Raw genomic sequence first — 16,952 nt, forward strand, 5'->3', positions numbered from 1 at the left:
AAACGTGGTGAATAAAATGTATTTTTTTATTGTTTATTCGTATAAAGGTTATAAAACTTAAAAATATATTTAACACACGTTAAATGCTGTTCTCTCTCGGCTAACTTAAATATATTTTCGGACGGATTACGTGAACGAGGAACAGCGCTTTACAAAGATTAAGTTCATGAATAATTTAACATGCAACTAAGTATACACTGATTCCCACTTTGCACCAAAGTACTTCGTTCACGTTTGTTCTTTGTAAAGATAAAAACATAATCGTACCTTTGTACTGCTTTATGGACGGCGTTATGTAATCGAAAGAAATTTTCGATTTTGTTGCGTTAAATTATCGTAGCTAGCCTACGCTAAACTCCTGTGTTCGAAAGTATCGCATTAAAACAACCACAGAAGATATTACCAGCACGAAACCTGTCGGCGTGGCTAACAATGCGGCAGTGTTAAAGATCGGACAGTAGGGGCACTGAGAGCTACCACAGACTTCACAAATATTCAACGTGTACGTAGGTAGAGCGTCGAATATCGTTTCGTTGAATCGTTCTGAAACATCATGTTAAAATACATATTCATTCTACTGCAATATAAATAACTGGCAACTAAACTGTTACAGGTACCCACCTGGCGAATAGTAATCGTAAACTCTGATGGGCAGGAACCGCGACATGTTTGCAACCGGAAACCATCTTTCTATAGTGAAGTTAACGCACGTTTCCTCTTGATCCAGATAATCGAAGTAGAAGAGAATCTTCTTCTCTTGGAACCTCGCTCTCTGAAGGTTTCTCACTTGTCTCGAGAGAATGTATCTGTCCAAGGTTTGCTGTTGGATTATGTAACCCGTTGGTATGGCTACATCCAGCACTGCCATTCCAGAGCGCGATGATTCATTTGTGTTTGTCCACCTGTGAACGAGACAGATGCATTGCTAATAGGGTTAAAACCAACAAGCCAACATCTAGAAAGAAATAGTTTACCTCTGACAACTGAGATACGATATGTGAGACTGATTTCTGCCATGGAAGTTAGCTCTGGTGACTAAGTCGAACGACTTGACTGGTGGCTGGGTCTGGAATTTGGCGATGTCCACGTTGTACTGCACTGACATTTGCAGAATCGCGTAACCAGCACCTTTTGCTTGCACTTTCACAGTTCCCCATGCCTCTGGTATCTAGTACAACAAGAAATAAAATTAATAGTTACTATAGCGAAATTACCGACGATAAGCCAAAATTCGTGTTTTATACTTCTATTGTTTGAAGCCTCGCTAGATTCTTGTCGTTAACGAACAACGTTTTCGTTTGTCCAGGGAGAGCTGTGGCTTCGACGGTAATACTGAGCGAACTAACATCCCTGATTCTTGTCCTGACCGTGTAATCCATCAAAGCTTTCATAGCCCACGCCGTGTCTTGCGTAGAAGCCCACCCGCCGTCCGTTAATCTTTGGGAATTCAGCCACTTCACAATAGGCTCTATCATTGTCTCTTGTCTCGCGACATGCACCAAAAGAGCGTATGCAGTAGTTTCGATGTTCTCGGAATCGTACGTATATGGTAAACGCGGAAGGAGGAACGGCTTCTGATTCTCCAATTTATACGGAGGAGGTGGAATTTGTTCTCTGCCCCAGTATGTTAAGTCACCTTCTCTACGCGCATGCCTAGACAAGATATTATAAGCCTGTCCTGCGATGGAAGCTTTGGCTAACAACAAAGCATAGGCCACTATAGCTATTTCGTATGGTTTCCCACGTTCCTCCAGAAGCTTCAAGTTCCTTTCCAACCATTTCACTGCGTTGGCAGAACTAACAGCGACCTGGGTACCCAGACCCTCTGGTAAATCTTTGACGCTTTGGAATGTAATGAGAACGTGAGCTGTTAGAGTGATATTCCTGTGTGATATTATATCGTATTCATAGTTCAGGGAGCTGTTCATCTTCCTATCTGCTAACCACGTAACTTCGTAGAATGATCCCTCTTGCGTTTGATGTCTCAATAACCAAGACACCGCCTGAGCTATGACTTCAGGATCTATGTACAAATAATTTTCCCATTCGTAGAACCGAGCTTCTTGAAGAACACGGGCGCAATATGCTGTCAACCACACACTTGGCGAGGATTGATTCCAATCGCTTCTGAACAAACTGAACGATCCATCAGGGTTCATAAACGAGAGTTGTCGCTGGTAACCTATATTCATGTAATAAAAGCTTTCCTTCTCCTGCGTCCTGTTACGTTGGTTGATCAGCCGCATGTACAAAGTTGTATACAAGTTCGCTGCGAAACTGAACATGTTCTGCTCTGCGCAGTCCATGGGTAGGTTCATGAGGCTGGTTGCGTTGACTGGCATTGTTGGGAATATTGGGCCTACGACGTCTCCAACGACGCTGATGACTGCCTTGTTCGAACCAAATACATAGTAACGATTCTCATCATACGGGATGATAGGAGTTTCGGTGATGTTAACGTGCATGTACTGAAACACATAGGCACGGTTACTGAGGTCAAGCAAAATGGACTGATGACGATACTGCGGAACGCCGTCAGCTTCCACGTGTAAGGTACGAGTGACCGAGTCCTTTCCGATTACAGTTGTAGCATAAATATGCACTTTGATTTCTCCGAGTCTCACTGGTACAATGGGTAAGTAGATGATCGACGCATCCTGCGCAGGGATCCAAACGAAGAATTGATGCTCGCCAAAGGATGTGCGCGGTTTGTAAGATTGCACGATGCCATTGTCTTCTACGTGAACGAATTTATAATCTTTAGAGTCTGCCAGAACTATCACAGCTTCTATGTTGTGCCGTAAGTAATTGAACACAGAAACTCGAACACCAATCTGTTCCCCTTGTTTGCTATGAGTAGGCATTTCCACGTTGATGTAAAATGGTAGAACACCTACATAGTCAATGGCTTTCGGTAACATACCGAAACCCATGCTTGGCGACATACCAAACGCCGTGATCATCCAATGAACCGGCCTCCTGGGCACGTCTATGTTGAAGATGTGTCTACCATGCGGGCCAATGTTAATGTCTTTCCATAGCCACACATTCTCGTATAATCTTTGTATCCTGTTGTATCGCCACTTTCTGAAGTGTGCTATATCAGTGATGTTCCTGTACTCGCAGGCCGCTTCATCAGTACCATCTTCACAGTCGTGTACTCCGTCACAAGTCTTGTCTAGTCTGTAACATCTTCCAGAGAGACATTCCCCATATCCTTGAGTTTGATTGCAATTATCAGGTCGTCGATACACGAAAGCATCTGTGAAGACTACCAATCCTATGTAGTCGAAAGTTCTGTTTGCATCTATACCGAATGTTGAAGATGGATAGTAGACAACTTCGTCTGGATCGCCATCATGGTACAACCAAATGTGACTATGAGTACCATTAGTATCTTCGTCGAAGTGTGCCATTTTAGTGATAACAGTAGCGTAAGACAACTCGTTACCAGCCTGCATAGTGAAGAAGGATCGGTCTACACCCGACAAGGCAACATAAGCTCCTGGTTCCCCGTAAATGGCGACTTCGACATTTTCACCGGTCCTGGCTTTCTTGTTGTTGATGAATATAGTGAAGTTATTGCGGGAAATACCGTTCACAGGGAAAGTTAAAGAGTCTGCTACCACATTGGCATATTGTCCAATCTGATATACCACTATAGTTGCAACAGGAGCCATTTCTGCGCTCAGCGGAACGGCAAACGTTTTTATGTTGTGTTGCATGGCGTCTTGACCAGTTAAAAGAATGCTACCTTTCGCCATGATTATGTAGTTAAAGGTGTCGATATAGAAATTCGTCTGGACATGGAACACCATATACTCTCCAACCTTAGGCTTCTCGGTAGACGTAGAGATTTTGATATGCTGCTGATTCGGAGATTCATGTGCCAACAACAATAACTCTGCCTGAGTTCTGTATCCTTCGCCGTCTGTGAAGTAAGCATAAACCTTCATGGAAGAAATATCGCTCAATATTTGTTGTGCTTGTTCCACGTTGTGCTCGAGTCCAAGCTGCTTTCTTAAGTCAATTTTTATAGACCAGATTCCTTCGTTCTCCGACGAAGGCTTCAAATATTGAGTTTCCATGATCCGACGACCACCTGTTCTCATTTCGATGTCCGCGCGAATTTCCATTATTGCTCCCATTAACTGTGATTTCTTGAGTGCAGAATTATCGTGGAAGGACGCTACCAGATTCACTGAAAATGGCATCGACGGCTTGAAAACCTGTGGAGTGCCCCCTAGAAATCTTATCTTTGTAGTAGAATTGAAAATACGAGCTGTTGAATATCCCGTAATTATCTCTTCTAAGAATCTTTCTCCAACAGTTGCAGTAACTGTAACTTCCACACCGCTTGAAGAGGGCAGAAAAGTTAATAATTCAGACATGGGATATCGAAAATGGTATGTTCCATTGAAAAACCTTAAAACAGGAACTTTTTGGTCAGAGTAAGATGATACGCTTAGCCATGATGGATAATACTCATCAAAGAAGAAATATCTTTCGGTAACATCGGCCCCAGACTCCGTGTGAATTCTATCTAACGATTTGAAGCTTGCTTTTAAAGTCAGATTTCCTTTTGTGGGTGCTCCACTGGTATAATTAGCTTGAACTATACCATATATATAAGGATCATTGTCAAAGAAGAACGCTGGCATTGTAACATTCACTTCAAAGCGTGTCTGGTAATATTCTTCAACCTGGAATGTTTTCTCTTCCACTTGACTTTGTGCGATCACCTGTATAATCCATTCTCCGAAAACAGGCTGATCTGATAGTTGATACGACAAAGACACTGTGCCCACATTGCTTTGTCTACTCAACCATCTCCTCATTATTCTCCTATTTGGATCCAACATGTACACATCGATTGGATTGTTAAATGCTTTCAGCTCTGTATTTATGGGTATAGTCCTGAACCGTATCGTTTCTCCCTGCATGTACAGAGGCTTATCCAACTGAATGAAAATTGTCATTGACCTTTGAGAGAATGTGAGCCTAGTTTCATTCAGAAACGCTTGACCACCTGTCAAGCTGTTGTACGTTCCTTCAACTCTTAACTTATACTCCCCTCCAACAGAAGTCTGTGGCATTTTCATCATCAGAGTTTCTGGAATGCCTTCTTTTACCTCTTGATAATCTGCCGCAACCTCAACTCCATTTCTTTGAATAGACGTACGTACCACCATTGGCAGTGGACTGTGCAACACGTTTACATCCACCTTATAAATTTGACCTGGTCTGACCATTCTCGAAGCAACTATGAAATATGAACTACAAACAAAAATTATCTTTAGGAGATGTTACAATAAAGTAGTATTATAAAAAAATGTTACCGTTCGCTTCTAGAGAGAAGAGACTCGGGAAAGCACGGGGGCAAGAAGGGTAAGCTTACGTTTACTCGAGTTTCTTTAGAGTCTCTTCTCTCCAGATGCGAATGATACATGTACTATAAACCATAGGAACTTAACGCAGTACAATATATAATGAAATTGATAAAATTATTAACACATTGACTGCCATGGTGGTCACCAGTGACCGGCGTTATTCACTTGCATAAAAATGACTATTATAATACCAGTCGCACCGAATATCAATTCATTTGTTCTGAAACGAACTAAATAATAGTGTAAGGTGCAATTACTTCATTATCAAGTAACTAATAATAATCATTAATAACCCTGATCGTTTGTACGAATGAAATAAGCGAGACATACTCAAAATTCACACGGCGGTCAACGTGTTAATTCGATTTTTAAATTGGTTGACATTGGTCTTCTCTTTGACCAATGCATCAATTAGGTCGACCATTGTAAACAAATGCAAGGTGCATACATGATCGAAATAATGAGTCATCTAATTAACGCGGTAATTATTCGTTGTACTCACGCCTCTTTTATAATAATACTGTCTATGGAGTTTCCAGAGTTCCGTGATCCCAATCCGGTTGGATCTCTTTCGTCGAAACGATTCCAAGGAATGCCCGTAGATTCATTCGGTTCTTGCGAGAACTGACCGTTCCCGCAAGCGAAGGTTAACAATAATATAAAGATCCACATTTTCTACAACACGAAACGATTAAACATTTGCAACGGTCCATGGACAACGATAACTGTCGTCGCTTCTGGTGAAACGACGTCGAGAGGGAAACCGTTTCTCCGTTAATTGCGAAGAAAATTAACGGTCAACGCCCAAAATACGCGTTCACCGACTAGCATTTCTCACCAGGGGGTGCAAGCTGCCGTGTTATAAAAGTGACCAGTATTTTAGCGCTCTCTAGTGCTCGGGGCCCGAACTAATAACAGTATATATATGTAGATACAAACGCTACTCACTCACACACAGATACTCGCGTGACTCACACAACTCTATTGTAGCTATATGTACTTTCATGTACACGCGTACAATTAATCTTTTAAGTGGAAAGGGTAGAAATTTATACAGCTTGAAATATATAAAAATAAATATTTATTATAAATCCATTTATTTTCTTCTTAGGTGTTTCTCACCTACAGGCCACTGCAGGCCACCTATCCACACCTATCTCAGCGAACTCGTACTTTTTCTTTTCCTCGATTAAATCCTCATATGGGAGGGTTCCGTGGGTGAGCGCGTTAGTCGATCGGCTACCACCAGTGAGGTCGCGGGTTCGATTCCCGGCGGCGGTGCCCTCGTTTTTCCCGAGATCCTACAATTGGGGGCTCGTCCGGGATTGGGGGAACACCGATCGCCGCACGAGGTGGCGCTGTGAGGCATTTGGCCTTGACTGTCACGCCAATCCTCGAACGGTCAGTAGGGAAAACTGATTGTGGAATGATTAAAATTTTTTTTGTGGAACTACATCGCGTCTACGACATATCGGTAAAAAAGAATATATGAAATGCCGACTTGAAAAGTAGTGGAAAAGAGAAACGAAAATTGAGAGAGAAAGCTAGCGACTAGACATGGTTGCCACATATCATCTTCGCCTCACTGTTGCCATGTCATCAAACCCGTAAATTTACAAGCGTTTCGTGAAACTGATTTCTGCATGAGCCCGATTCAGCCGACCAACACATGCTAACACGTACATTGCCACGGGCGCATAGATATACACAGGACTCGTTGTCACATTACCTTTGCAGTTTTTTGCTACTATCTCTGAAATCAAACTCGAACAGCAGTCACGTGTATGCAAAAGCTAAGGAAATCATTTGATTTATATTAAATTGAATCAGTTTATTCTTAACATTATAATAATTTTATACATATATTAACAGGACTTCTTTTAAAAAGAAAATGAGTCGGAATTTACTTCCTGTCAGAAAGAAAATTATATTCAAAATGAAATTAAAGCAGCTTTTTTTATGCCACAAAGCGCATAAAAAATTAAACAAAATTTGTCATATTTTTTTACTTTAGATGTCAAATCTGAAGTTAAGAAACAAACAAATACAAATTTACAACTAAAGACTAAACGTAAAATAAACTTGAATAATATCATATATATATATAAAAGTTTATAGCATTTTCCAAAGTTTTATATATGTTTACAATATATAAAACCGAGAAGTTAGCCGCGTTGTCTTAGTGACGACGATACAACGAAGACCATTCGGCGCGATGTCTCGATATCGTAACATATCGATACTCGTAACACTATGTTTGACAAAGTGACGAAGTTTCTGTCAAAATCAAAGAACTTTCGATAGAAATGAGATAGAGCTATGATTTTTTTTTAGAAGTTAAAATATTGCAAAAGAAGGGAAAAATAGAGAGACTATGGTACAAACATGTTTTAACTTTGAAAATAAACTTGGAATATTTAAACAAAATTGTGATTTATCCAATGCCATGCACGGTTAGATTTTTCTTGACATTCTGTACATCTGTTCTCGTAGATTTTATCGCGCTGACATCAAATCCGATCACAAAATTTGTCTGTCACCTCAGGATTTTGGAAAAAATCGATTTCTGCGAAAAGAAACTAATGAAATCACAATTTTTCCGTTGAAATGATTTGATAACCCTCTGGTTATTCTGGTTCAGAGGCCAAAATGTGAATTTCGCGAGGCGTTCGAAACAAGCGTGGCGTCACGAGATGCTAAGGCGAAGCCACGACCTTCGGCCTGCTATATTTTATCAAAATTAAATCGGTACTTTGAAGTGAAATTGATATTATAAATATACAATGATAAAACATAATGAAATTAAAAAAAATACGTTAGTAAACAGGATTTGAACACTGGTCGTCCGGTTGAAAACTTGGTACGCTGCAGTCACGCCAAACCGAATCTTGTTGTACCGTAGAAAAAAATACGGCATTACATAGGAAATAATGAAACTTCAATCGTTAATATCGCCAAAATTATTGAGTATCTGCCCCTATAATGGTGTATATTTGTGAACAGGACAACGAGATCTATAAGTATGCAAAGTTTCAACAGAATCGATGACCCGAAGGTCGTGGCCTCTTTCGAAACGTGCAAGGGTCAGAAAATTTTCAAATTGCCGCTTCAATATTGCAATGAGCTGTTTCTAAATGGTCAATTGTCTTTCCTAAAGGTTCAATCTAGGTCTGTCCAGAGGCCAAAATGCGAATTTCTGCCTCATCGTCGATTAATTAGCAATATTCGGCAACATACCGCCAGTCGCGAGGCGTTCGAGGCAAGCGTGACGTCACGAGATGCGTAGCGAAACGTGCAAGGGTCGAAATCTTGACAAATTGACGCTTCAATATTGCAATGAGCAGTTTAAAAGTGGTCACTTGTGTTTCCTAAAAGTCCAATCTACGTCTGTCCAGAGCCCAAACTGCGAATTTATACCTCATCGTCGAGTAATTTGCAATATTCGGCAGCATACTGCCAGTCGCGAGGCGTTCGAAGCAAGCGTGACGTTACGAGATGCGTAGCGAAACGTGCAGGGGTCAAAATCTTGACAAATTGACGCTTCAATTTTGCAATGAGTAGTTTAAAACTGGTCACTTGTGTTTCCTAAAAGTCCAATCTACGTCTGTCCAGAGCCCAAATTGCGAATTTATACCTCATCGTCGAGTAATTTGCAATATTCGGCAGCATACATATCGTACATATGTAAACCTGTAATATCGACCTGCATTATCGACCGTATTCTATCGCAAGGTACAGTGTTTGCCGCGGGGAGACCGGGGCGCTAGTAAGCGGAACCGCGAAATGGTGCGTTTTTTTCTAGACATTTTACGCCTTAAATAAGTAAGTAATCAATTAAAAATGCATACCACCGTGTTCGTACATGTCTTTGCTATGTCTGTCCAGAGCGTTTTTTTCGATACGAACACTAAATCTCTCGAAATTAAGAGAATCTCTCTGCGGCAGCCATCTTGTGACGTCATCCTTGCTTCAGAAAGCGAGATTTCTGCCGAATATTACAAATTACTCGACGATGAGGTAGAAATTCGCAATTTGGGCTCTGGACAGACCTAGATTGGACTTTTAGGAAACCCAAGTGACCACTTTTAAACTGCTCATTGCGATATTGAAGCGTCAATTTGTCAACATTTTGACCCTTGCAAGTTCATATACGTATATGGATTTCATGTATGTGTGTGGTTACACAGAGTCGACCTGCCGGCCCCCTTAAAAGGAGTGGTCGCCTCGTACACACTCCACTGTATTTGGTTCGACACAGAAAGTGAATTAGACGCGCGCGTGAGGGAAGGAGGGAAAGCTATAAAAGCGACATCTTTAGAGACCGCCTATGCACTACACAACGGGTATTGTCACCTGTTGTCACGACAGACGAAGTATAGGATTCCTCTCTGGTATAGGCAGAGAGGACTATCCTCTCTGGTATAGGCACAGACAGGAAATGAGAGCACAGACGAGGTACAGGAGTAGACTAATCACCCAATGTATTTTTTTGTCTCACGTCCGCGGGGCTCTAGAGCCACCTTACCATGTTTGTGTCACATCCTACCGTATCGGTCGGAACTAATATTGTGGAACTAATATGACGGACGAGACGTAGGAATAGACCAGTTCAGTCATCTCATCTTATGCTGTTTCGTGTCGCACGAAATGAAATACCGTGAGAATGTTCATTGTTTAAAAGTTATTCTGTACCTTGAATTCTATTACCTACCTTTTCTAAGAAATTAGGTGGCAACATGGTCAAAGGAGTGCTTGTCGACATCATTGGAAAAAGAAGTTGTTGTAAACATTACACAGCCAGAAATAATCAATTTACCAGGGAATTGTGTTCGATAAATTAATGCGTGCGAATATTCATGGATTAAAAGTTATTCTGTATCTCAAGTTCTATAATTTATTTTTACTAAATAATTAGATGGCAAGATGGTCAAGGGAGTGTTTGTCGACGTAGTTGGCATAAAGAATTGTTATAAACATTAAACAGCCAGAAATAACAAATTTATCAATAATCACTATCACGGTGATCGAGATCTACTGGGAGAGTTGCGCACCGCGGATCGCGCATCTGATCTCGGCGGCCGCGCTCAGTCAGTCAGTCGAGGTCAGTCGAGGTCAGTCGAGGTGCGCACTCAGAAGGGAGCAGAAGTGCTGCGGGATCAGAAGCTGCCCTCGCCCACCCTGACCACACCGGGCTACTCTTGCCTACCTTCGAGTTGACCAGGGATCTTCCAGAGTTGCACTGGACATCACTGGCCTGCCTTGGTCTACCTTTAGCTAGCTTAACACTATTCCTACCGACACTTCACGTATACCTATTCCTACCGCGACCGGTCAAATGACCGGTCTTTAGCACAACTTATATTTTTTAATATAGAATGAAGATAATAGCCAATTTGACAGTATAAAAATACAGTTTCTTTTATTTAGGAGTATATAATGTACAATTTATTCGTTTTCACCGCATAATATTTCAGATCAAGAAACTGCAAAAAAATCAAATTTTTAATATATTGTTTAAACCAAAAACTTTTGTTAAAATTTTCTTGTGCGACTACATTTCCCATTGAAAAACACACAATTTAAAAAAGAATTCAAATTTTTTCGACCTCTGGTTTCCGAGATATCTCAAAAAATATGGTTTTGACCCCCAACTTTGGGGGTTGTTTTCACCCCTTCAAAGTGGATAACTGCTGATAAAAAAAACACGTGTCAAATATTTTTCAAAGAACTATAAGCTCCCATAAGTTTCATCAAAATCGGATTTTCGCATCTGAATATGTTCCCTTGTTAGCGAGCCTCGCTAAATCTACCGTCTTACCATCTCGCCGTTTGTATAAACCTCACCTCCTGTTATAATATATTATTTAATACCATACACCCCACGCTTACTCTCTGTCCTTCTCTATCGCAACTTCCATACCTTCTTCCGTTTCTATAGTTCCAAACAAATGTTTATAACAATTCCTTTCGCCAATGCTGTCGACAAGCACTCCCTTGACCATCTTGTCACCTAATCTTTTAGTAAAGATAGATGATGGAACTCAAGGTACAGAATAACTTTCGAACCATGAATAAATGTACACTGATAAATTTATCTCTTACCAATGATGCTGTCGAATACCCTCTTGGCTATCTTACCACCTAATCTTTTTAGTAAAAATGGCTAAGTCTGAGAGTATTGTCCGTGTTTCGCGCCTGTTTCTCTCTGATATGTATTGTGTAAACATTTATTACTTTATTCTAAATAAAATAATTAGCGAACTGAATTATTTAGCGTCTCATTTTGTTTGATGTTTTACCATTGTGTTAATTTGACACACGAGGGATACATTAAGTTGTGAAAATGAGGGACGGATGAAGGTTTAATTTAACAAGATGTCGTTTTGAAATAACCGTGCGCGTTTCTCGAAATGAGTTGTCATATTTTCTAAAAGGATACATTGTATTTGATAGCATGTTAGAATTATGAAGATTAACAACATTTTTTTCCTATGCAAATGCTACCAGCGCACGAGGCATTTGTACAACCGGTCTGTTCCGAAAACGGCTTCTTCTCAACCAAGTATTCTGGTCGAACAGGTGTGATGTCGGTAAAACCTTTTCGTCGCGCCTTCTCTGCATCGAATTCCCTCTCTTCAATGTCCATGATTGGAATTTTCGGCGGGTAATTCAGGGGAATCACCTCGGTGGCGAAGCCATCTCTTCTGGACAGCTCTTTGCAGACGAACGCGAGGCCTGCTATGTTGATGGGCCTCGGAGGCGTATCCAATTCGCTTTGTTCGAATACTTTGTACGGTGAACAAAATCTGGAGCTCACCTCCGCTGCTCTTCTGTCTTCCTCATCATCGTACAGCACCTTCGTGCACAGGAATTCATTGAACGAGCCTAGATTCTTGAATAACATCTTCTGTTCGAAGATGCAGAACGCATTGGTCGTGTATGTGCCGAAGCACGTCAGCCTTAGAAATATGTTTATGTAGCCAGATGGTTTTTCATCGTCGTCCACGAGACCAAACGTGTTGTCTATATTGTATGACTTGGGCAGGTGCTTGTTGTCATTGCTCGTCATCATCACGTAGTCGCAGAGGCAACCCGACATGGGAATCTTTGACCTTCCGAGAGGATGTTTTTTCACCTCCTCGGGGCATATGAGGATCTCCTTTATTTTATAAACATCCAACAGCAAAGGCTTTCCACGCAGTTTCTCCACCAATTCGCTGGCAACTCTGGTGAAAACGTATATTTTTCCGGCATTGAAGTAGACATTTCGGAATCCAGACTCGCGAGATGATTCTTTACCCCTGTCCGGTTTGGTCAACGTGAAAGTAGTTTGAAAGATTCGAAACAATGGCATGTCTGGAAATTGCATATCGACACCCAGGCTGGCTGGATCGATTCCTTGCAGCTTCTCGGCGTACAAACTGACGTGGCCTACGAAAACTTCCAGGATGAACAATTTCTCATCTTTCTCGGAAGCACATTCTCGGCTCATGGTAGCAGGATGGTTTTTGTTCAATGTTTAGGGAAAGTAGATATAATGGTTGGGGAAATGGTCTGGTAGAAACTTTAATTTTGACGGTAAAATTGACCGAAACGATAGATTTGTTTGGTAGAACAATTGAATTCGTTTGGAAGATGCAAATTTGAAATTGGCGCGTTTTCCTTCGTTTAGCGAGATTCAAATAATGCGGGCGAAATAGTAAAAGATTCTCTTGAAAATGTATTTGATTTATGTAAGCGATACAGAAGTTTGATTATATTGTACAGATATTATACAGACATACTGTGTTTCTTTTTTACCGTAATATCAAAATATTTGGACAGAGTCAAATTCGTATTTATACAGTGACCGATCTAGTTGTACAAGCCGCAAGGAGGTGAATCTACATAAAAGGTCTGATTCGCCACCTTGCGTTTTGTTCCACAAGATCGGTCACACGTTTATTCTCTTCATTACATTGAGATTTATATTCATTTATACACATTGCCTTTTTAATGACCTATAGTACACAGTAATACAAAAATATATATTTTTTGCACGTGTACTGGTCACTAATATATTAAAATACAATTCATTCATTCAATTAAGATACATAATACATTATATTCTTGATTGTTACTACTGAGGATATATTGCAGCCTATGCACGGCAGTGAATAGCTGATGTTTACTTCTCAGATCGTTTCATTTACAATTACTTATTATATATTACAATTTACTTGCTATAAATTTTAACTAAAAAACAAAACATGTGAGCAAGAGAGTAATGTGTTGTAAATATAATGAACAAATAAGTTCTTCTCAAAACAATTGTACTATTACCGTTACACAAATGTTAGTGCAAAAGCATTGAAATAAATTTTTTCTATGTAATATAGTCTAATCTTATATTACAAGAACGTAATTAATATTTAAACTGCATATTTGATATGTGAAAATTATTTAGAATATATGATTTTCCCTATTTGTTTTTGATGGTGTAGAACAGAATATATTTTTCATATTTTCTTTCCAGTCAGACAGGCGGAATTCGTCATCGGTTAACAAAATTCGTTCGCCGTAATAATTTTTTTGTTTCACTGGTGTGCCGTTACAGCTGTCTGTCATATTCACTGTACTACTCATACTATACGTCTGATAACCGGTGTCTTGTACAGAGTTCGAAACACTTTGCAGATCAGACATACCTAATTTAGTAAACGTGTGAACATCGTTTTGATTTTTCGTAGAAAACTCTGTATCCTCAGTCTCAAAATTCCTTTCGATGTAGGTCGAACTTTTCACGACGATTTTCGTCTTAGGAGAATCGCTATCTTCTGCATACTCGGAATTATTACCGAAATTTAAAGACCTGTGTATTTTGTAGTCTGCCGTCGGTGCCTTAACTTTTTCAAGGGATATATCTAGAAGATTGGAAAACAAAATTAAATAGTACCTCCGAATATATTGCGTCTGAATATACCGAAGTGAAAGCGTATCTAACATAAGTTTAATTAAAATAATATCACAAGAACGCATAGGCACTTCTACTGGTACACTAATATTTAATTGCATAATAATACCTAAAGAATTATCATTTGAGCATTCTTTATCTTGCATACTGGTTTGATCCATGCTCATTTCTGTAGTAAAGTTTAATCGAACAACCGAACGACTTCGTGATTTTATACTTTCACAAGACATGTTTCCTCCCCTGTGAATTGGAGAAATGTCGGGGGGAGATAAATGACCGGGCACAATTTGAGACGCATTGTGACGATCATCTGAATCACGTGAAGGCTGTAAACAGATTTTGTTAAATTATATCAAACCATTAGACCCGTGAATAATAAGAATTTTTTTTACCTTAAATGGAACTCCATCTACTAGAATGTTACTTTGTGGATGACTGGAAGACAATATAAGAGATCCATTCAGTTTTACAGATGACAAAGACACAGAGGACTCTTCGTCATTTTCCGTACATTCGTCGTGATTGAAGAATAACTTTCTTCTCAAAGAGTTGTTGCTCGAGTTCGCGTCGTCGCTCTCAGCATTTTGTTCCTAAGAAAATGGAAGAAATTAAATTCAGCAAAGAACTCTATATATTATGTTTAGATAATTCTAAACGAAATCTGTTCATTTACTTGAGTGAATGTGAAGTAAGGTTTTAAAGCTTCTGCAACATGCGATGGTAGTTGAGGTGGCAATGATAATACTGTTTGGCTCCAACCTGAAAAAATATGAAAGTTAAATGATGGAGAGGTGGTTTGCAATATTTATGGTAATTACCATCTTTCTTCAATTTGGAAGATACTGCATTCCCATCACTAGACGCCCTGGTAGGAGTGTCTGTTTTAATTTTAATTCTACTATCTTTTTTCTTTATCTCCCATGGGCTTGGAATGATTTGATTCTCCTTAAAAAATCGATCGATAGCTGCCTGAGCTTTTACCTCAATCTCTGGGTCGTAACAGTGTATCTGTTGCTCAGGAAATTCTTCTATACAAGCTGGCTTCATTGTAGCCAATTCGTCCACACTCCATGCAAAATCTGGAGATTGCTGAGACGGACTTGAAACCTATATAAACGATATTATGAACAAATGCAAAATTAATGTTGGACATCGATTGAACGTATTGGTGTTATGGAAGTTCAGTAGAAAGAATTCTGAAAGACTACCTTACTGAATACTGTTGGACTAATTACAGATAAATGCAGTCTATTAGTTAAATCAGTCTCAAATGGATTTCTTGCCATAAACTTTGTCAGACCTGACGGTGGAGTAATATGACTAGGAAGTACACTAAAACAACTGATGTTGTTTTGATATGTTGGATGCTTTGAGATCGACTCATACTGTTTCACAGGGGTCTTATACACTATAGGGCTGCTTATTCCTATGCCATCACATTTCTTCTCATTCTTAATTGGTGTTGTCCACTTTCGTTGGTCCATTTCAATGTAACTATAAAAACATTATTTTTAGAATATAAAATACCTATAAAACAAGATAAAAGTAATTATTAGACTGCGGATTTGTATGCAGAATAACAATTGTCCAAGTTAATTTTAAGAAGCAGAAATGTGAAAATGCATCTTCTCGTTTAATAATTTTAATAAGTTGGAAATATCAACATCGTTCAGTTCGTTTAATGTCTTTACAATTTTGTAGTTGACCAATCAGATTTCTTCTAAATAGTAAAAATAAATTTTCGTTTAATCTGCTTAAAAGAGTAGCGATAATTCGAATATTTTATACAAAAATCCAAATTGGAGATATGTACTTTAAAAGTAGTAATGTTGACTGAAAATATTATATTTCTTGTAGAATATTTTATTATTTTTGCAATAAATATCTTCGTCTGTCAGTTAGCTAAGAAAATAATGTATGTAATTTATAAAAAAAAGTTGTAAATTGTTTGGAATGCTTACGTTTACTGCCGATAATGTTGCAACGTCTTCTACCTCCTCGACCTTTCAACTTATGACCGTTACCGCGCGAAATAAATCTGGTATTTTATGGATTTTTTTATTCGACTATCAGTTTTACTTTGCGGGCAACGATCGAACACTATGAGAATTACAATTTCATAATTCAGTAATTTGTTTACAAATTTGAATTATTTTGAACCAACGAACTGTAATCACGTGACCATGTCACAGATCACACGTCGAGTGATAAACTGCTCATTCCGGTGACCGAAACCGGTTGAAACGTTGGCTTCAAAATTAAGCCGTCGAGCTGTAACTTCTTATTGGTTGCTGAGATTAATTTTATATATACCTACTAAGAACATTGTCATAAATATTTAAAGTTATTTTCATTTGCCAATGAACGTTTGTATTATACAAACTTCAATAAATTAATATTCTTCTTTGTTTAAAGTCATATTCACGTGTGCGCGCGCCAGATGATTGCTGGCAAAGTTCGTTCTAACTCTAAGACGATTCATCGACCAATAGCGATCCCCCATCATCGCACGCATTGTCGCTATTGGCCAAAGAAGCGTCTTACAATTAGAGTTAGAACGAGTACACTTTGCTAGCCATCATCTGGCGTGCGATACTTCCAAAGTAACT

The 16,952-nt window shown here is 39.3% G+C and overlaps 3 protein-coding genes across 4 annotated transcripts; all 3 read right to left on the reverse strand.

Moving 5' to 3' along the window:
• Positions 1 to 9: 9 nt before the first annotated feature.
• Positions 10 to 6,223, reverse strand: Mcr (macroglobulin complement-related). Its single transcript, XM_076786778.1, has 5 exons — positions 5,893 to 6,223; positions 1,245 to 5,277; positions 975 to 1,168; positions 622 to 902; positions 10 to 543 (listed from the first exon to the last, which is right to left on the reverse strand). The coding sequence occupies exons 1-5, from the start codon at positions 6,060 to 6,062 to the stop codon at positions 341 to 343; spliced, it is 4,881 nt and encodes a 1,626-aa protein (XP_076642893.1). The 5' UTR covers positions 6,063 to 6,223; the 3' UTR covers positions 10 to 340.
• A 5,388-nt stretch (positions 6,224 to 11,611) lies between these two features.
• On the reverse strand, positions 11,612 to 12,882 carry LOC143353859 (uncharacterized). The gene has a single exon (XM_076787462.1). It carries the CDS (start codon positions 12,880 to 12,882, stop codon positions 11,863 to 11,865), a length of 1,020 nt encoding a protein of 339 aa, XP_076643577.1. The 3' UTR covers positions 11,612 to 11,862.
• A 235-nt stretch (positions 12,883 to 13,117) lies between these two features.
• Bora (aurora kinase A activator-like protein bora) lies at positions 13,118 to 16,934 on the reverse strand. Of its 2 annotated transcripts, none has more exons than XM_076786791.1 (7): positions 16,305 to 16,934; positions 15,552 to 15,837; positions 15,162 to 15,450; positions 15,017 to 15,102; positions 14,736 to 14,933; positions 14,453 to 14,669; positions 13,118 to 14,293 (listed from the first exon to the last, which is right to left on the reverse strand). In XM_076786791.1, exons 2-7 carry the CDS (start codon positions 15,825 to 15,827, stop codon positions 13,833 to 13,835), a joined length of 1,527 nt encoding a protein of 508 aa, XP_076642906.1. In that variant the 5' UTR covers positions 15,828 to 15,837; positions 16,305 to 16,934; the 3' UTR covers positions 13,118 to 13,832. The 2 variants fall into 2 exon arrangements, with proteins under 2 accessions (XP_076642906.1, XP_076642907.1); XM_076786792.1 differs by having other exon boundaries at positions 15,552 to 15,870.
• Between the last annotated feature and the right edge of the window lie 18 nt (positions 16,935 to 16,952).

This window comes from Halictus rubicundus, chromosome 4, assembly GCF_050948215.1.
Source record: "Halictus rubicundus isolate RS-2024b chromosome 4, iyHalRubi1_principal, whole genome shotgun sequence".
NCBI lineage: Eukaryota > Metazoa > Arthropoda > Insecta > Hymenoptera > Halictidae > Halictus > Halictus rubicundus.

Bases quoted from the DNA above. Each gene is read 5' to 3' on its own strand.
- Mcr (XM_076786778.1), bottom strand. From the start codon at position 6,062: ATGTGGATCTTTATATTATTGTTAACCTTCGCTTGCGGGAACGGTCAG. The intron at 1,169-1,244 runs GTATAAAACACG...TTGTTGTACTAG, and splicing joins CGAGGCTTCAAACAATAGAA to ATACCAGAGGCATGGGGAAC. The intron at 903-974 runs GTAAACTATTTC...TCTCGTTCACAG, and splicing joins TCGTATCTCAGTTGTCAGAG to GTGGACAAACACAAATGAAT.
- Bora (XM_076786791.1), bottom strand. From the start codon at position 15,827: ATGGACCAACGAAAGTGGACAACACCAATTAAGAATGAGAAGAAATGT. The intron at 14,934-15,016 runs GTAAATGAACAG...CCATTTTCTTAG, and splicing joins CTTACTTCACATTCACTCAA to GAACAAAATGCTGAGAGCGA. The intron at 14,670-14,735 runs GTAAAAAAAATT...ATCTGTTTACAG, and splicing joins TAGATGGAGTTCCATTTAAG to CCTTCACGTGATTCAGATGA.
- LOC143353859 (XM_076787462.1), bottom strand. From the start codon at position 12,882: ATGAGCCGAGAATGTGCTTCCGAGAAAGATGAGAAATTGTTCATCCTG.